The 20,523-nt window shown below is 38.9% G+C and overlaps 1 protein-coding gene across 2 annotated transcripts in view; it reads right to left on the bottom strand.

Moving 5' to 3' along the window:
- Nucleotides 1–20,523, bottom strand: part of TNNI3K (TNNI3 interacting kinase) — a 171,155-nt gene that overhangs the window by 104,511 nt on the left and 46,121 nt on the right. For both annotated transcript variants that reach the window (XM_032782135.2, XM_032782136.2), the window contains 6 exons: nucleotides 19,485–19,583; nucleotides 17,158–17,296; nucleotides 7,467–7,611; nucleotides 7,276–7,380; nucleotides 6,498–6,592; nucleotides 5,387–5,536 (listed from right to left, as the gene is read on the bottom strand). In XM_032782135.2, coding sequence (XP_032638026.1) covers nucleotides 5,387–5,536; nucleotides 6,498–6,592; nucleotides 7,276–7,380; nucleotides 7,467–7,611; nucleotides 17,158–17,296; nucleotides 19,485–19,583 — 733 coding nt within the window. The remainder of the gene's footprint in view (nucleotides 1–5,386; nucleotides 5,537–6,497; nucleotides 6,593–7,275; nucleotides 7,381–7,466; nucleotides 7,612–17,157; nucleotides 17,297–19,484; nucleotides 19,584–20,523) is intronic.

Raw genomic sequence — 20,523 nt, 5'->3', positions numbered from 1 at the left:
TGCCAGTATAAAATCCCAAGTAAAAGCTGAGAAAAATCTTCATTAAAGTCAATGGGGAAAAAACTAAGACTGAAAATATTTCAGCTATTAAAGTCTCAGTAGGCAAACATATTCTCCATTTTTTTGGTGAATATTTGTCACTCTGTTTCAGCAAGGAAGCAGAGGGGAATAGTACATTCACAGATTAGTCACTATATTATACTCTCAGTCTCTCAGATGCTTTGGTGATTAAAAAATCTCAGCACTTCAAAGTGATGTTTGGGGTTCCATTCTGCACACTCAGATCACTTAGAACTGCAGTTTGAGCTCTCCCTCCTGTTCTCTCCTCTTTACTTATCTCAGATTTTTGAATACTCTTTTCAAAGGAGGAATCTCTTATTCTTTTGAGGCTTTGCTCTTGGTTAATTACATGCATTTTCAACATTGTGTTTTTAATGCTTTTTTGGAATCTCAGAATCCCCATTCCATTATTTCCACTTTTTCCAGTCCAATGGAAAATGTTTGGGGGAAATAGCAATTTTATCATGGTTTCTTGCTCCAGGCATCAGCAAGGTTTTCTGTTTGCCTCTCACAAAGAGGAGAGCAGAAAAAACAGATACATTCAGAATGAGATTGTGATGCAATGCTCACATACCAAATGCTACCTTTCATTTGAACAGCTCTCTTGGCTCTGTTTGCTTGGAAATATTTTAATTTCCTGCCAACTCAGTGGCACAATTTGTTGGCATTTTCTTAGGGATATTCTTCATCAACAGCCTAATGAGTGCAAGCATTCTGGCTCATAATGAGCACAAACCTGCCAAGGAAATGCCAGTAAGCTCACAAGCGCTGAAAGGTTTCCTCACTCGAGTTCTAGAGTCCCGAAGATAGTTCAGTGCAGCTCTAGCAGAGTCCACTATAACATTTTTCCATTTCCTGAGATGATCCCGGGGATTTCATTTGGAAACAGACATAACATTACCTTTGTGTAAAACTGGCTGGTATTTTATTACAGTTGTTGAGGAGGCAAAAATTTCTGCTTGGAGCAAATCTTAAGTAGAGCTATTGGCAGCTGATCAATCAAGACAACCTACAATCTACTGATTGATGATATGGTGTTACTTATAACTGTAGCTATTGTATCTCTATATCTACTGTAACTGAACTTCCTATAATTCCAGTAAGTGATTGACTGCATGCAAGTATTCATTCAAAACCTGGGTCATAGAATTATCAAAATGGAGTTAAGGAAAATAACAATAGTTTATTAACTCTGCACTTTAGAAAGATTAACTGAACACTCATCATCTTAATAATTTGGTTATAAAGACACAATAGTAAGTCAAGGGTATAATGGCAACTAGTGTCACACGTAAAAACATACTTGACATATTCATAAAAAAACCCCCTAAGGACCGTATGTAAGAGTCCTGCTGACTCATCCTGTGGTCCGGTGCTAGTGTTGCCCTGGATTTGAGGGGTGCGTATACCCCAGAATGTGATCAAGCTCATTGCAACCATATTGTGTGCATTCAGCCACCCTGAAGTAATGATATAGAACACAATATAGTTAAGGCTTAATTGGAGATAGGCTTTCGGAAGCAAGGTCAAAACTAGCTATAGTTTCTGCTAATCAGAATGGGAGGAAGGGACAAATAAGTAAACAACCAAGACTGAAAAACCTTGGTGGATGGAAAACCTTGAGTCTAGACACCTCTGATATTAAAAGTTTATTGAAAGTTAGAAAAGTGGTGATACAGGAGGGGTCCTACATGTTCCATAGAAATTAGTTATAAAAGATTTGCTAATAGAGCGTACTTTGGAGAAGTCCTCTGAAGACATCTTGTGAAATGTTTTTCCTGATACTCTTTCTCCCCAGTGGGTGAGCAATTGGCGACTGCAAACCTGCTGTTTATTACCCAATACCGTTCCAGATGTTAGGTAAATATCTGGGATGTTCTAAATCTCTTGCTTAATTTGCATGTGCTTGAATCTAATAAACTGCAGTTTTAGATAGAGCACGCTTACTTGCATGAATCTTATCAGACGGAAGTGCTGTGTTCCTGTTGATTTATTCCTTATACTGCCTGTAGTGAAATAGTTAAGTTGCCCCTGTTGGGGGTTCTGAAAACCCTGGATAACACTAGGACTCTGACCAGAGAAGTTCTGCTGACTCACCTGTCCCCACTGTTAGTTCCAACCAAGGAATATAAATGTGTTTGAGTGTCTCTCTAATGTAGAAGAATCCAAGAACAAGAATGGGATCCTACAAGTAGCAAGCCTATGAGCAATGAAACTCAGAAAATGTTTAAACTGAGGTTTGTGATTTGATGCTCTATAACAGAGGTTCTCAAACTAGGGCCACCGCTTGTTCAGGGAAAGCCCTTGGCAGACCAGGCCAGTTTGTTTGTCTGCCGCATACGCAGGTTCGGTCTATCGCAACTCCCAGTGGCTGTGGTTCACTGCTCCAGGCCAATGGGGGCTGCGGGAAGTGGCAGCCTAAGTCCCTCAGCCTGCGCCGCTTCCGCAGCCCCCACTGGGCTGGAAAGCCCTTGGCCAGTGGGAGCTGCAATTAGCCAAACCTGCGAACGTGGCGGGTAAACAAACCAGCCTGGCCTGCCAGGAGCTTTCCCTGAACAAGTGGTGGTCCTAGTTTGAGAACCACTGTTCTACAGTGTAACACAAAGGCAAGGAAATGGGTGAATTTAGACTAGATTCAATGTATGTTAGGAGCAGAATAGGAGAAACACCTGCATACACAGTGCCTCTAGAATTCATTGGCATTTCTGGGCCAAAGCTACAGCTGCTCTTGTAGGATTCTAATACATTCATGAGATTGTTCCTGTGCATGCCCAAGTCTGTTTCACCATAAAATGCTATATACATTGCATTGTATTTTGTTCAGCTGCTCATCGATCCTTTTCTTCTGGAAATAGCAAAATAGTAAAATTTGAGGGTTACCCAGAGTAGCAGTGCAAAGCAGAACAAAAAGAATATATTGCGCATGTCATCCCTTTATACACAAATCATTTGACCTTCACTATAGTTACCCTAGGGGTAAATTAGAAATCTATTCTCTCCTTGATCTCTGGACACAGCTACAACTGATATCAACAGGAGCACCGTACACAGAAGAGAAGGAGAAAAAGAATATGCCCTATAGTGTTTTCTCTATTCCTGCACTCACAGTATGTGTTTACACAGAGGCATTTTGTACCAATTATATTTATGCAAATAAATATTAATAACATATTAATAATTTAGAACTATTTTTGATTCATTTTGGTTGGTCTGTAAAACTGCTGTAATCTTCCTCGATCATTCTATAATTCTAGGGCAATTTACTGACTGGTCTGTGAATTAGAGCTGGGTAAAATTTTTTGACTGAGCCTGCTTTTGGCAAAAAAAATGCAGATTCAGCGACATTGAATATTTTGAGAATTCATGTCAATTTTGCTGAATTCTTTTATTAAAAACAAAACAATACCTCCACAGCCTAAAAAAATTCCAAAATGTTTCCTCATTTTCTAAACAAAACATTTTGACTTTTTTATTGAAACTACATTTTTTGTTTAGAAAAATTCCTTTGATATTTAAAAAATGCACAAATGTTAAAAAATGCTAAAAATTTAAACAAAACATTTCGTTAGAAAGAAAATGGTGGGGTGGTTTTTTTTTGACTTTTTATTCACTGAACATTTTGAAAATTTTCATTGAGTCTACCCAAAACTTTTAGTTTTGGATTTTGAAGAATTGCTAGTAAACTGAAAAATCCATTATTCTCCCAGCTCTAGTTCGCACATATTGCTCAGTGGTGGCAGAAAAAGTGTGGGGTCACAGGAGAGGACATGAGGGCTTATCTACGCTGGGAAGTTAGTACGCAGTAAGCTAGTGTGTGAATTTAAAGAGCACTAGTCATTCCGCACTATCTTCCCAGGTGGACACTCTTACTGTACGTTGAGGCCATGTCTTCACTACCTGCCGTAACGGCGGGCAGCAATCGCTTGCTCGGGGATCGATATATTGCGTCTCATTTAGACGCGATATATTGATCCCCGAACGCGCTTATATCGATTCCAGAACTCCACCAACCCGAACGGAGTTGCGGAGTCGACATGGGGAGCTGTGGACATCAATCCCGCGCCGTGAGGACGGTGAGTAATTTGATCTTAGATATTTCGACTTCAGCTACGTTATTCACGTAGCTGAAGTTGCGTATCTGAGATCAATTTTCCCCCGTAGTGTAGACCAGCCCTGAGTGTGCCCTTGGGCAGATTAGCTTAACTTACTTCCAAAGTGCAGTAAACTAAAAACTTGTCTACACTGTGAATTACTGAGCACTAGCAAGGGTGTAAATTTTAGTGCACATCAGGGTGTCATGCACTAACTGTCCATGTGTGCGCTCTGCAGGCATGCACTAAAACCTCCCTAGTGCACACTGATATAGTCCTGTTTCAAAGAGTACTATATCAATGTGCACTAAGGACCTTTTAGTGGACACTAGCAGGGGCCACACAGATAGTGTGTGACATGCTGGTGCACACTAGAATTTACACTCCAGCTGGCGTGCACTGATGTAGCATGTACACAAGCACATTGGCAGTCTTAGTGAGCAGTTAGAGTGTCCACTTGGGGAATCAGTGCTGAGTAGCTAGTGTTCACTAACTACTGTGGGCTTGTCCACATGTGGGAAAAGCCCTGAGGAATTTTTCCACTTAAATTCTGATTGCTCACCAAACCCACAGAGAGACTACTCCACTAGCCCTCTGTGCCATGAGCCATGGAGTGGTGCTATATGCAGGGGTGGAGGAAGGGGACTCACACATTTTTACACCTGCAGCCCCCCAGTCCCACGATGGTTCTGCACAACTGGAAAAATTTTCAGCAAGAAACAAAGCTTTTGGGTTGAATAGGAAAATGAAAGAAAAGCAGACCACAAATCTGACATGTTAGTGAGATGATTCTGTGAGACACATATGGGAAAGTATAGTAGGAACCACTGAAAAGTGCTTTGCTCTGAGGGATTTTTGCAGGAAATCAAGGACTGCTATATTCTAATGCACTGCTTCTTATAATGCGTCTTCCAGTCACAAAAGACAAACCCTCATCTATATAAAATAGTTCAGAAATTGCATTTTCTGAACTGTCTTTCTGAAAAAAATGGATTTATTTTACTTTAGTAGCACATTTTTCAGCTGAGTTTGTGTGGAACCAAAGTGATGTTTAGCAGTCTAGAATATCTGAGAAGATAAACTCCAGCTTGGTTTTCATAACCCTTGATGCCAGGAGCCGGCATGCAGATGGTGGGAGCTCCCAATCTACCAATGCTGCACAGTTATTTTGTGCTATTATCTTCTACCTGTGGTGTTCCTACATATTTGCAGCAGAAAGTGGAGAAATGAAATACCTTTCTCATAAGCCCACATCAAACAGGTCTGCTCATCTTTTTCTCCACTAGACCTGCTGGGATCACAGGCTACCAGATTCATATCAGCTCCATTATCCAGTAAAAACTGTACTAGACGAATGTGACCATGGTAGCAAGCACAGTGTAACCCTAGAACATTAGAGAAGAAAGAACAGCCAACGTGGTAAGCACAGTTGTTACAACATAATTGAACTTGTAGTAATAGCTATAAAACTGGAATTGATTTCCTTGATAAATGAATATATTATCAGACAAAAGACTGGGCACTGTAAGAACAGAGAATATTATTCTACAAGAGCCAATCTATTTCATGCCCTACAGTACTTATTTTACCATGTGCAATTCACTACCACAAACCGGGGTTAGCAACTTGATAAGGATGTAAGAACCAACAGAAAGAGAAAGGGCTCCCCCGACCTAGTCTGAGCAGGTCTCCTCCCTTCTTGTATCTCTGCACTGGTTCTCCATCTATTCAGTGTTCTCCTCTGCACTTTCAAACCACTTCACATCCCCTCTGCCTATCTCTGTCCACAATCCTTATCCACCCAACTTTTTCTCAGGACTGATGCCTTCATCGCCTTAAGCCACTCCCCTCTTTGCACCCTCTTCCATGTCGCCATGCTTAGTTGGAACAGCCACACAATTAATGTACTACTCCCCCCCCCACACACTGCCAACATTTTCTAAAAAAACACTTGTTCTGTGAAGTGTGCTAGTTATAAAGACCACATGCTGCATTGTGTTTGGTCACTGTTCTGTACCTGCTCATGCTTTAAGGCACAATACTGTCAGGTGCTCTATCTTCTCAATGCCTATTGGCTTCGGTGGGAGCTGAGAATGCTCCGTCCCTTGCAGAATTGGGTACTTAGTCTGTAAAGCTGGAATTTCCAAAGGAGCCTAAGGGTGTGAGAATCTCTTTGAAATTCAGTGGGAGACTGAGGACCTCGCTCCCATAGGCAGGTACCTTTGGAAATCTCGGCCTAACCATTTCAGGTTGGAAACATGTCCTCTGCTTAGTATATTTTACCTGTTAAAAAGTGTGGTGTTATCTATATATACAAATAATAAATCACAGTCCTCACGATCGTACCTGTATGCCCATCTCTTCCTTGATGATTGATGCTTAAAACATTCTGGTCAAGAAGAAATTTTACTAGTTCTATGTTCTTGCCATAGGTACAGGCACTGCAAGAAATAGACAACAAAATAAAAAAGAACTCCCCAGTCCCGAGAAATAGCAAAATTAATGTTGGTTACCTAAAGATTTCAAGGGAATTACATTGGCATAAAACTCATGTAACAGAATGGAGAATCTAAATGAAGGGTTTATCTACTAAAACAAGTATGTGCTTTTCTGTTACATTGGAAGTATCCTGAATATCCTGGTGCCAATATCAGACATAGTTGTGCAAAATTAATTGGGTCTGTTCTGCAAGTGCTTTTAAAGAACTCTACATTTTCATAAAATTGTGGCCAAAAATATTTAGAACAAAATTTCACACAAATTTTGCAGTGCCACCTTGTTAGATGAAAAGTCTGGAGGACAAGTGGATTTTGGGTATAATGTGGTCCAAGCTTAGATTCCCTTGGTCAGAAAAAGGAAAAGAAGCAATGCTTTATACAGCTGTTGATGAACTTTCAACATCTTTCTCATGCCTGCTATTACCATCTGGTTTTACCTCTTTTCTCTTTCTCCATTGTCTCCTTTGTGGCATTTAACTCTAGCCTTGCCTCTCTCTCAGACATGAGTCTAGCATCCATACCTTCCTGCAGTCCTGCCCCCACTTAGGTTGAAGTGGCTGCTACTGCCAATTTTGCATGCATTTGTAAGCAGCATTCTATTGACAATCGTGTTTCAAATGTCCTACCTGTGAAAAGCTGTTTCACTGAATATATTTTCCTTAGTCAGACTTTCTGTTCCTGACAGCTGGATTATTTCCTTGACAACTTCAAACTTTCCATTGTAACAAGCACTGAAGACAAAGTCAGCAGAGTATTATTGATAATGCTATGAATTACACCAATGCAATGCAAAGCAGTGCTTCTGTACGTTACTCACAGGTGTAAAGGTGTGTCTCCATAAATATTGGCCACATGGGGCTGAACTTCAAAATTGCTTTGGAGTAGGAACTTCACTATTTCATGATGTCCAAATCGAGAACAGAAGTGTAGAGGAACATGGTCTTCATTGTCCTGAGCATTCACTATCATTTGAATCAGACAGAGGAAAGTGAACTGTTTATACTCACTTTTTCAGAGACAGCGAGAGAGTTTGCGCATGCACACTATGAAATCCCAAGACAGTTAATTGATGAAATATTTATGGACCTACTGAAGTTAATGGGAGCTTTTCCATTGACTTCAATGGATGCAGGATCAGATTATGTAATCTGACACTGTTCATAATAAGTCACCAAGGCCAATTATTCAGGATGTAATTAGTTATTGTAACAGCAGATTTACTGAATCTTTCAATAAAGTTTTCAGTGAAGAAAAGAGGGAGGTATTAATGAATTAGTGGACCTTAGAAAGTGGATTACTGCCAGTGTATTAACGATGTAAAACAAAACTATGATCCAAAGACATTAGGTATAAGAAAACAACCACCAGAATTATTTCAAATGAGTGGAACAAAATTCATTCACTAAAAAAATCAGGAAGAAAATCTTTCATTGCTGTGGAATCCAGAGTTATTTTTAAATAATATATTAGGCTCCTTAAGTACCAGCATTAGAACCCTGGAACCAAGAGCAGTTACAGAGTGACAGAAAAAAAATCAAAAAAAGATGTACAGGAGACACAAGGAAGGATATAATGTTTCATGCGCATTAATAAAAATCATTTATAAAAAGCAAGCAAAGAAAAATGGTATTTCCCGCTTCTGGAACTCCCAAGTTTTCCCTTTTCTCTTATGGCTATGTTTTAGGCCTCAATCCTGCAAAGTCTTAGAGTCATAGAGTTTAAGGCCAGAAGGGACCACCTGAGATCTAGTCTGACCTCCTGTAATATATGGGGTGCAGCGGCATGCTAATCCTGAATCCCAAAATTAGACCAAAGACCACAGGAGACTAGACTATTATGAGCCACAAGCAGAGAATGGGAAGGACTGAGGTGCACCAGTGCCTGAGGGCCCCACAATGGCAGGGAAATGATTATGTGAGATATACTCAGATAATCCTGCCAAGTGACCTGCACCCACACACTGCAGAGGAAGGTAAAAATCTCCCAAGGACATTGCCAATCTGACTGAGGAGAAAATTCCTTCCTACTCCCACATATGGTGATCAGTTAGACCCTGAGCATGTGAGCAAGAACCAGCCAAGCACTTGTGAGAAAAGACACTTGGCCACTTCAGAGCCCTGACCCTCCCGCCTCCAATGTCCCATCTCTAGCCATGGACATTCCTGGTGCTTCAGAGGAAAGAGATTAAAAAAAGAAAGAAAAAGAAAAAAAGAAGGAAAAAAAAAGAAAGGTACACACATTTAACTTTACACCCAGCAACGGTGCAAGATATGGCACTACTTCTTTGAGTGATGTTAAGCAGGTATGCAAATCTTTGCAGCATTGGGATAAGAAATTTTCAGGTTGGGACAGTCTCTCTCTCTCTCGCTGTCTCTTGTACATAATTATACATGGAAGACATATGATTCTGTGAGAGTTTGGGATGGTTGCATTATTCTTGAAAGGCAAGAACGTTTTATAGCAGTGTCATGGATTTTGTATGTGGTGGCGTATATTTTACAAAAGATATAATCTGTAGATATTTTAGAAATAATTTTAAAAAATTTATTGAGACAATTTCTTGTCTCCCTCTACGTGTAAAGCCAGTTGCCTTAGTTACCACGCAACTGTATAAGCCTGAGAAGGAAAGCAAAATTAAAATGAATTAATTTAAAATACCTCTAACTATAACTCAAATTCACCAAGGGTCCTGTTGTGATACCAATGCCCTAAACTTCTGTAGGATTATGATTTCCCAGTTTAATTAATATATTTTTCTTAAAAAATACTGGGGGACAGAGTGCACTAATTAGTAATTGGTGCACTTCAGAATAGTTGAGGTGAAATCCTGGTCCCACTGAAGTCCATGGCAAAACTCCCACTGACGTGAATCAGGGCTTTATTTCCGTTAGCACTCAAAAGATTAGCAAAAATGCTATTTTCACTGAAAGACAATATCTCAAAAAATCTTCCTCCTGTAAGTAGTAACTTCTACAGGGGAAGTTTCTTTCTAATCCTCTCAAATTAGCAGCTGGTTTATACCCTGAAGCGTAAGGGTTTATATAAATTCTTTTTATCTAAACCAGTGATACTCAAATTGAGGCTTGGGAGCCACAAATTACTTTTATTGCGTCTCCTATGGCTCTTCACAACACACGATATTAAAACACTGTGATTTAATTATTAACCAGTGTAAGTTATTAACCAGCCAGGATGCTTTTACTATGTTATTAACCAATTGTAGAATACTTGGTCAGTCATTTTGCTGTGAGTGTATGTGTGTGTGTGTGTCTAAACAAATTGTTTCATTTACAATTTATATACTGTATATGGTAAATGAAACGATGAATTCACACTACTGTGGCTATTTTGGGTAATGTTGATCGCTAATTTGGCACCTGAATCACTGAGGTCTGAGTATCACTGATCTAAAGTAACTGTGGATGTTCACAGTACCCATATAAATTGTCCATCACTCCTTTGGAGCCAATAAACTCTTGACCTCAATGATATATTGTGGTAATAAGTTTCATGGATTAGTTCTGCATTGTGCAAAATCAGTATTAAGTTTGTTGCTTTGTAGTTCCATCAACTGTCCTTCTGTTTTTATAGTCTGAGAAGGGGTAAATAGCCTACAATTTCATTTCTCTCTAGACAGTTCATTATTTTGTATAGCTCTATTGTGTCACCTTTGAGTTCTTACTATTGTCACCTGTCAGACTGCCAGAGGCTAACTCATTTGGAACTAGCATAAATAAGAGGGAAATAAAAAGTCAAAGTTCAACTCTCCTAGAAGACTTTCAGTCTGATAAGCCCACCAAGTGACCTGAGAGGCAGGAGTACTTCCGCACATTCCAAACCACAACAAAAAGCAAACACAGAGAGCGGTGAAGCAGAGCTTGGCACATTCATTTATGCCCTGAAGAGTGAAGCTGAAACTATTTATAAAGCATTTCCTTTTGCTGAAGTGGGCGATAAGAATGACATTGACATTGTTTTTTTAAAAAATGCAATCAGCATTTTCATTCCCAAAAGGAATGTAATAGACAAACAGGGATATATTCCCCAAGGGAGCAGAGGCCCAGAAAAAGCGTGAAAGCTTTCATAAGGTAATTATAGAAACAGGGAGTGCATTGTGATTTTGGCATCAGTAAAGAGGAATATATAGAGATCTTCTAATAGTTGGATTTTAAACAAGGAACTTTTAGAAAAATCACAGGTAATGTCTGAGCTAACTCTGGGATAGCTGGTGCCACTAGCATGGCAGTCTGAGAGAGCAAAATGCAAGTCAGACAGCAAGAAAATAGTAGATGCATGGTAAAAAAAGAAGAAAAGAATATATTCCAATTGGAGGAAAAAGAAAAGCACTTTTAGACCATCAAGTAACCTGGGCAGAAATATGACAGGTATGGCAATTGCCAACTAGCAGAATCAAGAAAAATAAACCAAGAAAATAGCCCACGTGAGGGTGAGTGATACCTCTTTACAGGAATCTGTATTCAAAAACAAGCAGGCTTGTCCTGTTAATCTTAAAATCAGATATCTAATTTCAATTTGACTTTAACTGGCAGAGGTGATTGTGATTTGCAGAGAGACTTTTAAGATGAGCCAGAACCCAGGATAATGTTCAGTAGCCCTAAGGGGCAGATAAGTTTCCTTGGTTAATTAAAAACCCATTGGACCTACACGGGCAATGAATACCTGTTTGACAACCATTGCAGCAATCTACTAGATCAAACTATGGTCACTGATATGGGCTTCATAAAAGGCAGAAGAAAAAAAAAATGCATTATACCTGTGTGAAGATAAAGGACATACTTGTCTACTAGCTACTGACTACTTTTCTAGATTTGTAGAGATTCTACTTCTTACTATACCCACTAGGTTGCAAAACAGATAAAAGGCATTTTTTTCTCATTTTGGAGACGTAGTCACCCATAACAGACCACAATCTGCCAATTTAGAGTTCCAAGCTTTTGAGAAACAATGATTTCAAGAACATTACTTCCAGCTCCCACCACTGTCAAGGAAATAGAATCTAAAAGAGAGCATTCTAAACAAATAGACCTGAATCTTGCCTCCATGTTCTGCTGAGTTAATAGGGAAACCCCCACATCAGGCACCAAAGTAAGACAGTTCAGCTGGTTATGAGTCCGCAGTTAAGAATAATATTGTCAAACTCAGAGGCAAATCTTCAACCTAAGTGGCCCTGTTTAAAGGATGTGAAGCTGAGAAAAAATAAATATAAAAGGTCTCAGTCTTTCTTCTTCAACCATCAGAATGAATATCAAAGTTTATCCAGTCTTAAATTAGGAGACCCAGTCTTGATAATCCTGGAGACAGAACAAAATTGGACAGCATCAGCTGTTGTTGTAGGGCATAGTTGCACCAATATTCTACATGAGTCTTCATTCTGCACCCAAGAGGGAGATTGGCCAAGATACTCAGCAGTATGGAAGAAACAGGTGGCATCTTCAGATGGTTCCAAACCCAGCAGAATTGTTATATGACTCTACTTGAAATGCTCCTTTAGTGAACAGAGATAATGCCGTTGAGAAGAACCTGAAGATTATTAAACTGGAGTCTACAGTCCTAGAATTTGATCAGCTAAATTAATCAGCTGGACAAACTCTCTTGAAGAGATGTGTTGTGTTTCTTTCAATCTGTAGCAGAAACAGAGGCAGCCAGGAGATGAGGAAAATTCTAGGAAGAAGTTCTACAGTGAAACATGATGGGTGTGTGTGTTATTTTAGGGATAATTCTCTCTTCTTATTCTAAGAAAGTTTCTTGTTCAGTGTTAAAAGAAAGTGATTCTTTACCATTGTCACATGACAGAAGGATCAAGTTACATGAATCGTAGTATTGACTGACACGAAGAAATGTTTGCGGGATCTGATCCAAAATCAGTATGTTTTGTATTGTAACCTAATAATAAACAATTTACTACTATCATACAGTTTTATTTGGATTTTTTAAAATAGAACTTACTGAGATACTACATAATGCAAATAGGTAAAAATAATGAATGCATGAATAATACAAACAGCATATTAAAATAATGGGAGCACAGTGGGAGTCAAAAGAGGAGAGAAAGATAAAAATATGAAAAAAAATACAAAAATGAAATTTTTCATGCTAAACAAATCAAGGTCAGCAATTAGATGTTTCCAATATTAAGGGAATTTCAAGTGATAATAGTTCATAAAGGTAAATTAGACTTTTAAAATGTATTAGTGGCCTAAAATAAATTGAGAGTTTATAAGAATCTGATCAAAATGCACAGTCACTGTCTTGGTAGGGTCATAATATTTAAGAAAAATGTTTTATTTATCTGGTTATTCTACTAAGAGTTCCTTTCCATAGCGTTCATATTGCATGTTAGGGAATTCCATGTAAACAAACTATAGAACTAGCATTTGGAGAGAGAGTGCACTCTGCGTGCAGCCTATTGGTTACAATATAAAATACATGAATAATGCATTTGTGTATTTCCTTTTAAATATCTTTGCGATGGGGATGAAGCAGAACATTGGCACTCCCTGGATTTTGTAAATGTTAGTAAAGTTTGGCCATGCTTTGACTTTTTCACTATGTTGCAATGGTCACTGCTTTTCTCTCTCTATTTCAGAGACATGAGAGACAGGAATTGAATGTCTAAGCAGTCAATATATATTAAAATGAATAGATCAAACTCATGAAACATATTGCTAAATTTCAGATCATGTTTTCAGATTCCTTTGGCTAATTTCATATCATAAATTATTTTCATTCTTAAATGTTTGAGTTCTTCCTCTGTTGCCATGGTGATTTCAAGTTTCAAAACGTGTTACTTTGGGGGTAAGACATTTTCAGCTTTCTTTGCTTTTTCTATTGAGGAATGTACAAATTTTAAAATAAATAATCTAGAATGGGGCCCTAATTTCCTCTTCTTTTGGAATAAATTAACTAAGTGATGATAAGTCTTTTACAGCCTTGTATGGTGAATGCACACCTCTTCTCCTCTCCCTCTCCCCCTTTATTATAATTATATTGGTTCAGTGTGCACATATCAAGAGTTAAATATCAAGGGCTCATTGCTCATTGTTCAAAAAAATACTTACAAATCTGAGTCATGCTGTTTCCCCATTTTTTCCTAACGAGTGAGTAGGAGGGATGTAATACATTCATTACTCTCAGAGAACATGTTAAATTTATACTCCCAGATACCATTAAGTAGGAGGAGTGTGGGTGCAGATGCAGTTACAGTGTAACTTGCAGAACAGGTCTATGACATTGTGGAAATCATGTATATGAACAATGCTGCTTTTGGCACCACTGGTTTTGGAGCTGTGCACAGAAAACCTGAGTCCTGTGTGAAATGATCAAAGGAAAAAGACATATGGAATGTTGCCTTTTGTACAGTGTGGCTATTTAGCAAAGGAAAGTATACTGATAGATATGAGAGCGAGATCGATATTAGAATAGATATAGATATACACACACACATATATAGACCCAATTCAGGACAACATTTTTATTCAGAACAGCACTGAATCATGTGCTTAACTCTAAGCATGCGCTCATACTCCACTGAAGTCAATGGAAGTTACGCATATGCTTAACTGCTGTCATGAATAGGGATGGATTTCAGTACAAGCTCACGTGCTTTCCTGAATTTAGGATTTAGAATTTAGGCCATTTACTGCAGGCTTGAGAATGCAGTACTCCCACATACAAAACTCCCACAATGACCACTTCCCACTGAAATTAACTGAAAGATTCCCATTGACTTCAATGGGCATTGGATCAGGAACTGACTAAGGATGCTGCTTGTGTAGGGAAAGCCCCTGGCGGGCTGGGCTGGTTTGTTTACCTGCTGCGTCCACAGGTCCAGCCGGTTTGCTGCTTCAGGCCAATGGGAGCTGCAGGAAGTGGCGCGGGCCAAGGGACGGGGCAGGTAAACAAACCGGCCTGGCCCACCAGGGGCTTTCCCTACACAAGCAGCATCCCAAGCTTGGGAAACACTGAACTAAGGATTGCAAGACTGGGAATTTTATATGATTTTCAAATATGCATAGATAGAATCCTTTTTATGCTTTGCCTGATGTGCTCCATTGTGTTAATTAATGACTAGCTATGAATATTGATTGGCAGAAGACATTGAATAAGGTTCTAGATTGTGAGACTGATGTAGAATAATTTTGATAACTTTGTTCTTACTATAGTATGTAGGATTCTTGTAGCAAATGCCAATTGCCCCTGTCCCCTTCCGTTTTGCTTTTTATTAGGCCTCTCAAAATCATACAGAGATTGTCTCCCTGGGCAAAATCCTGACTCAACAGAAATCAATGGAAGTTTTCCCACTGACTTCTGTGGAGTCAGGAATGTATACAATGTATTTGACATATTTGTGTTAACAGTAGTAATATTAAAGTAAATCGCTTTATTAAAAACAAGTACTTTTTTCAGACCATATGCTGTCACTTTTTGAAAGCTCTTTTTTTGTCCTATATCTGAAGATGAGAAATATCCCTTTGAATAACTTGAATATAGGGCTGTGTCCAATTTGCCTACAAGAACATCTGAACTAATACATTTCACATACATTTTTTAGCTAGTTAATTAAAAGTTTTAGTATTCATAATATTTTTCAAGGTGGCCACAGATACACACACAAGTATCTATCACATGAGTATCACGAAGACAGATATGTAGTAGAGGCATCCTCAAGATAAACTGCAGAGTCGTGATGAATTGCAATATCCAATTGCAGTATCCAATATATTGCAGTTATCACGTACTGTTGACTGTCTCACCCACACTCTGCTAACCACTTAAACTATCTGACTTCCTCTGACATCCCAAATCTCTGAGCAGCTTCAAAGAGACACCATTTAATAAGACAGAAATCAGCCTACCAGAAAAATGCTTACGTCTCTTTCTCCCTCCCAAAATTATACAGCCCTAATGTCCAGAAGAGGCAGTAGTTGGTCCCGCACAGACACCAGGATTAAGATTCAACATCTCATGATTCTGCAAAGCTAGACATGGGAGCTTTATGCTCTCGGCAAGAGCAGAGTCCCCCTCAAAGAGACATAGCACTTGCTGCTAGCACTGGAAGCTCCCAGGATGGCGAGGATGCCACAACAATTTTATGTGTAGAAAGACTAGCTTAGGTTATTTTAGAAGAGGTTTTACAAATGTATTATTTATAGTACTCCTCTCCCCATAGGCCCTTTACCAACAGACTCATGGGAAAAGCCATTTCTTTCCTCCCACATGACACTAAGCTCAGGAAATGAGGGAGGTGGGAGTGGGGTAGCGAAGATGTCATTAAGCCACTTTGGTGTCTGCTGAGTTTTCAGCTTTAGGGCTATTCTACTTTATGCTTAGCTGCAACTGCCCCCTAGCAGCTGTTCCGCAGTGGAGAACAGTTGGAGCAGAGCAGTACTCTGCCCTCTCACCCCAAATAGGTTCCACCCCAACAAAGGTTTGGAGGGGGATTGATATAGAGTCATTTTCCTGTCTCTGCACTGTACAAGGAACCCCCTCACACAGGGAGTTTTACCATGAGACTTTTTTGGTAAGTTTTGTGCCCTTTATGTTAGTGAAGCTGTATAAAGGAGCTGAAATAGAACAGCAAATCCAGTCCACGGTAACTAAAGCACATGGTTTTACAACAAATGGGATGAAAGAAACCCTAACATATATTTCCACAACACATTTTTGTTCTTTTGCTTAATCTGTGGCATATACAGAATATATAATGATGTGGAATTGTGTAGCAATTTTATTGGCATTATCTTGGTATGACCTGTAAAACTCACTCAGAGATTTTGAGTTTGAGAATAATGCAAACATTTATGCCAATAAACCTTTACACTGTTCCATCCAGTCATGTATTAAACACACACAGACACACAAACTTATTACACGTGAACATTTTATAATGAATAATGAATTATAAAAATTCCATTTCTTTTTCTGTTCACAAATTGTGTGTGAACAGATTATGGTTTTTCTCTATATTATTACTTGAAAATATTTACCACATAATTTCTACTTAATGTCCTTCATCTGTAGCTCGTTCACTAACAGTTTATTGTGGGTATTTGATAGCCAAAATCTGAACTGTTTAGATTGGACAAATACATCACATGGTTTCTTTCTGTTCTCCGGTTGGACCAGCATATCTCTTAGAAACAAATCTCCACTGTGAGTACTTGTGACTATGAATTTCAAATTTGTTTACTCCTAATATTCTCCAGTATTCACTCGTTGTTTCTATGAGCACTTTTGCCAATAAGCTAATTCTCTAACTTATTCAAGAGAAGCAACACATAGGGGGCAGAAACATAGACAAAGCATATTTAGAATGTGAATAAATATTCCCAGAATTTTTTTTTGCACTAGTCACCAACTTCAATACACAAACACACATGCACACACCATATCAGAAAGCAAAAACCAAGGCTGGTGCAAAGTATGTGTCAGCATTTGACACTATATACAAAATATAATTTTAATGTGCTTTTAAAATCTTCCCTTACCATCTGCCTTGCTGCCCTCTTCCATCAAGAGTTTTGCAATATTAAGAAACCCTTTGGCAGAAGCTAAGTGGAGGGGCCTGTCTCCAACTTCCCCACTCACATTCACATCAGCACCAAACTTCAGCAAGAGGTGAGTAACCTAAATATTTCATCAATGTAAATTAGAACATCAAGTGAAAACAAACATTTCAATGAAACCAAAACATAAGAACAGCCATATTGGGTCAGACTAAAGGTCCATCTAGTCCAGTATCCTGTCTTCCGACAGTGGCCAATGCCAGGTGCCCCAGAGGGAATGAACAGAACAGGGAATTATCAAGTAATCCATTACCTGTCGCCCATTCCCAGCTTCTGGCAAACAAAGGCTGGGGACACCATCCCTGCCTATCCTGGCTAATTGACACTGATGGACCCAGTCTCCAGGAACTAATCTACCTCTTTTTTGAACCCTGTTATAGTCTTGGCGTTTGCAACATCCTCTGGCAAGCAGTTCCACAGGTTGACTGTGCATTGTGTGAAGAAATACTTCCTTTTATTTGTTTTAAACCTGTTACCAATTAATTTCATTTGGTAATCCCTAGTTCTTATGTTGAAGTTTACTCTGTGTTGGATTTCTTAACATCTTGAGTGAGAAAGATCTATTTTTTAAAATTAAAACTGGGGTTATGTAAGTATATATAATTTATTTTCATTAAAATCATTATAAATTCCATTTGTAAGTCATATATCTATAAAATATTATATTGTTCACTATCAAAAGTCAGTTCATTTTTTAAAATGATATGGATAGCAAGGAGTTGGGAAAAAGACATTTGTTTAACTGACCTAGTCAGCATAATAAAGTAGATGTCCTTAACATCCATAAATTAGCTATGTCAGAGCCATAGCTCCCTTCAGAAAGTAGAGTCCCTTATCACAAAAGCACCATATGCATTTTAGCATAATTTCACAAGACTGTGACTATTTGTTCAAAAGTGGTTCACGGGAATAAGCAAACTAATCTCTCAGCTCAACATGTAAAGAGTTTCTTAATGTTACTGGATGATGAGGTGAATATATAAAAAAGGAGGGTGCAGGAATGCATGCTTTGTGCACATCCTTACTGTTATTGAACCATAGAAGTATAGAGTTTTCAATCATCTGTTCTCTTGGAGTCTGTCCTTTCAAAAGCATTTTCTTGGGAATGACTCTTCAATGTACTCTAAATAAACTTCAGTGAAATGAAAAATATACTCTACCTAGAGGTCATGCTTTGAAACTCTGAAAATGTCCCAGCATATGCATGTTTCCAGGAAAAGAAAGGCACAGGGACTGACTCACATAAGCCAACACAGACACAAGGCTACTTCTGCACCAAAGGATCTCCTGCAGTGCAAACGAGTATATTGCCCACTAAGCCACAGACACTTCTATATTAGCAAAGAGAAATGGAATTAGGAGGGTTTGATGATAACTTAGGGCCAAGGCTTCAGTGCTTTTTTAAAATTTCCCTGCTGGTGAGAGTAAGACAAGCAAGATTTGGCCCTTTGCAGCCACAACACACTGGGTGAAATCCTGGCTCCATTGGATCCACTAGGAGTTTTCCCATGAACTTCCATGGGGCCTGGATTTCACCCATTAAATCCAAGGTGCACCAATCTGTTTATTACTGAGTGCTATGAGTCATTTATACACATTTCTGTAGAGGTATTTAAACTGATACACCTAATGCAGTGTTTCCCAAACTAGGGACACTGCTTGTGTAAGGAAAGTCCCTGGCAGGCCAGACTGGTTTGTTTACCTGCTGCATCCACAGGTCCGGCTGATCGCGGCTCCCACTGGCCGTGGTTCCCTGCTCGAGGCCAATGGAAACTGCATGAAGTGGCGCGGGCCAAGGGATGTACTGGTAAACAAACCGGCCCAGCTCACCAGAGGCTTTCCCTACACAAGCGACATCCCAAGTTTGGGAAACACTGACCTAATGGCTACAAGGCAGCTTCAAGGTTCAGCATTGTATTAATTGTATCTTTGGGTGAGAAGCCCTTTTATAGGTTAGAAAAACTCTCTCTCATGAATGGCAACTAATTTCAAGAACTCTTTTGGGGGTTAGTAAATTTGGCTGGTGATCCTAGCAGTGAGTAGTTAAAACATGAATACTCCCATTCCTATGAGCTTTCAAATACCTGAAAATGTCAGATATAGTTAAAGGCATAACTTAAGGATGTGAAAGCCTCTCTCTAGTAGGACCCTTCCAAATATAAAGACAGGCTGGCTGACAGTAAACCTACATATGACTCGTAGTGTCAGTGCACTCTTTCATCTTTGTCAGATTCTGCCCATTTAGTTACCTGTTCATGGCCATAGTATGCAGCAATGTGTAATGGGGTGAAGAACACTGCATCTTGAACATTGACATAAGCTCCATGCTGCAAAAGTATATCCACAGCCTAGAGGAAAAAGAAATAAAAGATTCCAATTAGAAGCTCTGTATGTGGTCACCTTATAATAAAATTCTATAACATTATGCCAAGAAAGAACAGACACCAACCTATAAAGGCACAGAACTCCGTACATCATATAAAAGTAATTAACTTACAGTACTATAACTGAACACTGAATGTCACTGATGCCTTATAAATAACCTGAAAATGTATTTGCCAATAAAATGCCTGATTTGTGACAGGAAAGCCCCAGAAATGACTGACTCAGAAAGCTCAGACTAGCCTTTAATTTTCTTTTAGGCTTCATGAACAAACACCAATAAACATATCACAGTTCTGAAAATAAAATAAAATAAAAGACCTCTTTAAATCTAAACGCATGCAGGTAAATTCACAAGTATAATTCACTCAATGTATAAAGACTTCAGTGTATTTAGAAGATAATAGCCCTTAGACTTCAATAAATAACCAAAGTGGTTTCTTTCAAATTTTCACTCTCTTAGTCATTCTGGAGGCCAATTGTTTGGTCGAGCAGCTATTAATTTTGAAGCATTGGCCTTCTGAATAACTGTCAAAATGGAAATTTGAATTAAACCATTTTGGATTATTTATTGAAGCCTAAACACTGTTATTTTTTTGAAGCCCAAGGGTGTCTTTATATCCACTCAGGGTCTTGTGCCACAGATCATTTGCATAATTCTACATACAGTTTTATGGAATGCTTTTGTTTTTCCATGTAGCCTACATGTGAGTCTAATGGTTGTGAAAGGTGCTGGAGTGACAGCCCTAGAAATTATCCACAGCATGGAGAGCAGCAGGGAAAACACATTCCGGCTCAACCTACCCATATGTCTCAATGGTGACATAAAGGGACCACCTCTAGTGAGAGGATGAGTGGATAGTGTCGATTGCACTGCTATTCACTCATCCTCACCGCCAGCGATGG

The sequence above is a fragment of the Chelonoidis abingdonii genome, chromosome 7 (genome assembly GCF_003597395.2).
Source record: "Chelonoidis abingdonii isolate Lonesome George chromosome 7, CheloAbing_2.0, whole genome shotgun sequence".
NCBI classification, from domain to species: Eukaryota; Metazoa; Chordata; order Testudines; family Testudinidae; genus Chelonoidis; species Chelonoidis abingdonii.
The sequence above is the reverse complement of the archived record's forward strand: the minus strand, read 5'-3'. Positions and strand labels throughout refer to the sequence as shown.